General features: G+C 32.4%; 1 protein-coding gene across 1 annotated transcript; it reads right to left on the bottom strand.

Annotated features, from left to right (window-relative positions):
* Window positions 1–2,601: 2,601 nt before the first annotated feature.
* Window positions 2,602–6,424, bottom strand: LOC112524634 (E3 ubiquitin-protein ligase SINAT5-like). The gene is made up of 3 exons (XM_025134555.1): window positions 5,928–6,424; window positions 4,513–4,899; window positions 2,602–3,185 (listed from the first exon to the last, which is right to left on the bottom strand). Exons 1-3 carry the CDS (start codon window positions 6,126–6,128, stop codon window positions 2,823–2,825), a joined length of 951 nt encoding a protein of 316 aa, XP_024990323.1. The 5' UTR covers window positions 6,129–6,424; the 3' UTR covers window positions 2,602–2,822.
* Between the last annotated feature and the right edge of the window lie 32 nt (window positions 6,425–6,456).

Raw genomic sequence — 6,456 nt, 5'->3', positions numbered from 1 at the left:
ATATATATATATATAGAGAGAGAGAGAGAGAGAGAGAGAGAGAGAGAGGAGCGAACCATGTTATTTGTACAAACCGTGCAAATCACACTCATCCGTCGATTTCATTATTTAATTTTATGAAAAAATTTCATGAAATTGTTTAATCTTGTGAAATTGTTTCATATAATACTTTTTTGATGAAGTTGTTTCATGTATGGTTATGAAATTGTTTCATATAATACTTAATGAAATTTTGATGAAACTGTTTCATGTATTTCTATAAAATTAAAATAATGAAGATGATAATATCCATGATTAACACCCTCCACAATAAAAATGATTAATTAACCTCTAATAAATACAAAAAAATCAACAAAATGAAAATTTATGAATGGTTGAATGCGGTTTATACGGTTTGTACAAATATCATGGTTTGCAAAGTAAACCTTCTCTATTTTTTTTTGTTCATTTTTTTGTAATTATGATATGTTGATTAATCATTTTTATTGTGGATGGTGTTAATCATAGATATTATCATCTTTATTATATTAATTTTAGAGAAATTCATAAAACAGTTTCATTAAAATTTTATAAGTATTATATGAAACAATTTCATTAAAATTTCATAAGTATTATATGAAACAATTTCATAATCATATATGAAACAACTTCATCAAAAAGAAGTATTATATGAAACAATTTCATAAAATTAAACAATTTCATAAAAAAATTGCATATAATTAAACAATAAAATCGACGGATGAGGGTGATTTGTATGGTTTGTACAAATATAGGTGGTTTGTACAAATATATTGATATAACATATGATGCATTTTTAATCATCATGTAAATAAAAGAATATATGCATTGATGTAAATAAAAATATTTGTTTTTGGATTCTAATTTTATTTATAAAGAAAAAAATAAGTATGTTTAAAAACTTATTATTGAACCACATCTTGGCTATTACTTTAATATATTTTTAATATTTATTATTGATTGATTGAGAACTTTTAATAAATTTTCATATATATACTGATTTATTTTGATGATTTATTTTTTCAATCGTCATATAATTAAAAATATGCATGCATTGATATAAATAAAATTATACATAGTTTTATATATTTGTGGATTCAAATTTCTTTTATAAAATAATGAAAATGAAGTTAAAAAAATAGGGAATGGAAAGATTAACAATTAATTAAAATCTGCCAAATCACTCATGTTATGATCTTCTAAAATTATTGCTAATTGCCCGAAGTGAGAAGCAAAAATATTCTGATAAAGACGTTCCAAAGCATACGGCTTTCTGGATGTAGATGGTGATATCTATACAGATGGATGTTGAGTGTATATTAAAAATAAATTAAAATAATAAAAAATGATAAATATAATAAAAAAAATTCATTTATCAACTTTTTGATTCTCCCTTTAATATAGAGAGAGAAATTAGTTCATTTTATAAACAGATACATGTTATAGATTGATGCTTATATTTCACATGTGTTTTCTTTTTTTTAAAGAAAATCTTGACAAATTTATAAAATAACGAAAAAAACAATTTATTATTAATTTTGTATAGAAGTCAAAAAAAGAAGATGGTTGTTATGATAAGCAAATGCAAGCCTGTAAATGGTTGGACTTTGGGGTGTTTCCACTCAACTTTCACTTGATTTGGTATTGTAATCCAAAATTGACCAAAAACTGTCGGTATGCCATTCTACCACCGCCACCATTTACTATTTATATACGTTGTTAATTACATTCATCATCTTTATAAAAAAACCGTTTACTAAACACTTATTCGGTAAGTGTTTATCGGTAAAATTTAACACAATCACTTTCTTACCCAGTAAGATTTTAGTCCACCAAAACGACATTGGATGCAACAATTTACCCGGCAAGTGCTAACCGTGGTAAAATTCGTCGTTCCCACTTACCGGATAAGACTCTTGGTCCTTGCCTCGCTCTTATCGAGTAAGATTCTTGGTCTTTGCTATATTCATCCAGTAAGATAATGAGACTTGATAAGCATTTGTCCGGATAAGCGTTTGGTAAACAACACCTTAGCTTAATAACCTTTTGTTTTTCATCATATTCTTAATTCAAAACGGTTTGTTTTTATAAAAACTTAAAAATACACTGAAGACCGAGATTCTAAATGGGTATTTATTATCAAAACACTAATTATATTATCAAAAAAATGATACATGTCTCTCTCATATATCACATCAAGATTTCTTATTTGTTGGAATACAATAAAAGTGTTCAAATCCCTCATGGGATTTGAAGAATCTCTCCCTCTTTCTCTCTTGTTTTGGAACAAAGATTTACCCAAAATCTCCATTTTATAAAATCCGTTCAGAAATGCTTCATCGAAACGCCCCTTAAATTCAAAAATCATTCAGCTAAAATCGCCCGTTTTTCTGTTACATGTAAATAGGTGGATCCATGGAATGGAATCATGAACATGTGGGTTTGTAACATTAATCTTTGAGAAATGAAAGCTAAAAGCTAAGGTTCACCTTATGCATTGTGTTGGGCTGTGGTGGATCCATGGAATCATATGTTACTGTAAACATACTGCAATTAATAAACACAAGATAACAAATCTAAAATGCAAGAGAAATGGTGGAGATAAGTTAAGTAATTTGTTCCATGTATATACTCCTGCAGATCTAAAAAGATTGATAGGATAGCAGCAGAGATGAAGATGAAGGAATTTAATAACCTGAAACTTCAACTACACCAGAAACAGAGAGTATTGATTTGACACTGCAACCAACATTCATCAAACACATTCATATTCATTCCAAGGGAATTAACAAACAAAATCTCTCTCAGCTACACAGATTTGGAATGCAAACCCCACCTTCTGGATTCTGTTGTTCTTTCCATATCTTCCCCGTAACTCTAAGTTTGAGTTCTTTCCTGTCTCCACCAGAGAAAAAAAGGGCCATGTTTCTCTGTATTATCAGCCCATCGTGACTGTCCCTTACCTTCCTATGGCTATCTCTGATGCTCCTTGGTGTTCCCTCCCAAATCAGTTTTCTCCCATTCGCTCCAACCTCCAGGCTGTAGCTGTAGTTGCGAGCGTCTGCCTCATCACCCATGAACCGGAGAAATGCCATGTAAACAGGTGCCATCCCTAGTTGAAATGCCTCAAAGTGAAGGCAGAAGTACTGCCCAAAACAATGGAACACCTGCCAAACATTCACACCTCAACAACTTACAAAAACAAATCTGATACCCTCAAGTATATATATATATATATATATATATATATATATATATATATATATATATGGGAAAAGAAAGCTGGGATCTCAAGTATCCAAAAGACTTCATTTTATCTGATAAATGAAACAAGATGCATGTTCACAGAACTAAACAGCACAAGCATATTCCATTTCTTCATGAACGAAATTACTGGGAAGCCTAAGAGGGATATAGGTATCCTTGGAATGAATTGCTATCCAAAATTTCGAGTATACCACAAAGTATTCACTGCATTCCAAAAAAATTGCAGCAGTTTCCATGTCTGGCACTCTCATGAAAGTGGCAAATTTCCGTTCGATTACCAGATTTGTCATTATTTAAGAACATTTAAAATATTTAAAAGTATTGCAATCTTCTTACACCATGTGTTCAGTTGAACATTGCAATTCTCACTAGTCAGAGGGAGTGGCAATTTTGGTACTAGTAGCAATGTGGTGAAAATAGCACCCATTTAAAGAATAGAAATGAAAAATAAAAATTACAGCTTTAAACAGAAACTAGCACCTTTCATATGCTTTTACAAGTTTAGCACCCCAAACGGCGGCTTATCATGATTCTCATAATTCATTCCAAAATACAAACACAGTAAATAAAATATATCGTTAACTTCTAAAACCTTGGTACTTTTCAAACTCAAATTCCATGCCCAACCCTGAACTTCCTTCACAAAAAAGAATATAATTATTTTAATGAAAATCATTTTCTTGAAAGCTCCTAGATCAGATAAATGACCAATACTATGAGACGTAATAAACACCCAAAGGTGACTAGCATATTGAAGCATAGAATAGTTCTTGCCTTACAACAATCAAACACATAATCTTATTAGTGATAAAGGATCAACAGATAAACTAGCCACTATTACGAACTACCCTACGGAGTGCTATAAAACAATCCCTAGAAAAAGAGGATGCATCATCCTATAAAAAGTTTGCCACCATTTCCAGAATCCAACTTCCGTCAGAAAAAGGGTTACTTTTGACAGTTACGAAAAACTATTTGTCTTATCCTTTCTCAGTCTAAATTCCCATTTAAACAGGAACCTAACAATCATTTTTTAAGTACTACTGAAGTTCATGAGTCAAAATAAGAAACTAACAACCAAAGATGTAGGAGAATTGTTGAATAACATAAATCCTATATGCTTGATTTAATTGTGTGGTCTTATCAATCGTCACACAAAATATCAAAGAAAGAAGAAACGCATAGAGAAATGATAGAGCAAAACTGTTATAACAAAAGGGAACTCACCGTAAGCATCCAGGTGGCATTTTCAACTTCACGGGGATTGGACTTCACGTAGCGATGATTAAATGTACAACCCGTGTGCATATCTACTTTGTGGTCATCTCTGAGATGGGTAACCAGAAAAGGTATGTCTCCTGTAACAGAGCACTCTGACCCAGCATACGGACAATTGTAGGGTCTGAAGTTGCACAAGGTCTCATGCTTGAGCTTGCTGTAATATGGAAATATCTCAGGGCATCCCAATGAGAAATATCTGCAGGGAAGTTCAAGCGATTCTGCAACCTTTTCCAAAGCTAAGCACCTAATATCCCCCAATTCTTGTCTGCATGTAGGGCATCGGTTATGCACCCGTGTTTTACAGGTGGAGCATAATGTGTGTCCATTGTGGCACTACAGAAAAGAAAATTCAAAAACTCATCATATTCCCTGAGCATAAAACCGAACACGAAATCTAGATGACTACTAACTACACAAGAAGATACAATGTCCATTTCAAGATTGTTCTTGTTCCATTCTTTTGATTTTCAAAAGAACATTTTGGCAAATTTCAGTTGTGCAGATATGGATGACCAACTGATATTTAAAGCAAACTGGACTACCACAAGGCTGAGATTGACAATTTTCAAGGATGAATGAAGGAATTTCTCGGTGTCACATGTCAATAATACAATTTACATAAAGTTAACTCTTTTCGATGGCAGTCTAGTGAGATGAGATTGTGGCACCAAAATACAAAGAGAAATTAATGTTTTACAAATGAACCTTAAAATCTATTCTTAACCAAAGCAAACCCATCATTAAAGAAAAGAAATATTTGTACTATATGGAATCTGATCTACGAACCAAACTAGGACATCACAACAGAATGGTTACGTCTGTCGGGATAACAGTTCTCCTATTCCATCAATCTTTTTCTTATAAATGAAGCGAAATTCTTTCTTCGGTGAACATACTACCGAATTTGAAGAGATACATCAAGACTCCTAGCAACTACCATCTCCAGAATTCGCCTGTTTCAAGAAGTAGATAGACCCTTTAAATGAGAGACAAGATAACCTTCCAATGAAGACTGATCCTAAGTGTTCATATGCCCTAATAATCACTTCCAAAATGGCACAAACCAATCACAGAGAAAAAATTCCCATTTCGTGAAGCCATTAATTTTCAACAAACAAATGAATCCACTAACTAATAATTGATCATCATGATGCTCCTTATTCACAAAGAACCTAAAACCCCAATTACATCTAAACCTTTCAAATCTAAATCGCAAAATTTCATTCCATGTTCCAAAGAGTTTAAACAAATTGAAATTCAACCATGCCATCAATCGCAAGTTATTCACTCGATTGAAAAAAGTCACTAAATCAACAAGAAACAATGATTAAAAGGTACAGAAAAGGGAATCGAAGCAAAACCTGGTGAATTGGAGGGTACATAGAATTGGTACAAACTGGGCACTCCAACAATTCATGAACGCTTGTAGCGGGAGTCAATCCAGGAGGAATTCCCATATTATTGTGAGGTTTTGAAGAGAACTGGTGTGTAATTTGTGAGTGGATCTCTTCATCTTCCATACCATCCGAAGAAGACACACACTCTATATTATCCAAATCCATATTCCTTATTCTCGATTCAATAAAGACTCAATTTGAATCAAAATCTTTATAAAACATAAAAGACATGCACCCAATTCTCAAATTCAAAAACCCAAATAAGGATTCAAACTCTGTCTTCTGATCTCCATACTTGAAGAACCAAACAAGTCGATTTTCAAGAAAATGTCAAGAGGGTGATGAAGGGATAAAAGAGAAAGAGATCAACAGATCGATTATGGAATTAAACAAACCCTTTTTCCCTGTAAAAAAGAGGTTCTTTTCTTCTCTCTGTCTCTCTGTCTCGCTCGCTATGAGTATATATCCATGAGACTTAGAGGTGCAAGGATCG

Source organism: Cynara cardunculus, assembly GCF_001531365.2.
Source record: "Cynara cardunculus var. scolymus isolate 2C chromosome LG 13, CcrdV1, whole genome shotgun sequence".
In the NCBI taxonomy this organism is placed as follows: Eukaryota; Viridiplantae; Streptophyta; class Magnoliopsida; order Asterales; family Asteraceae; genus Cynara; species Cynara cardunculus.
This window is presented reverse-complemented; position numbering and strand designations above follow the sequence as displayed.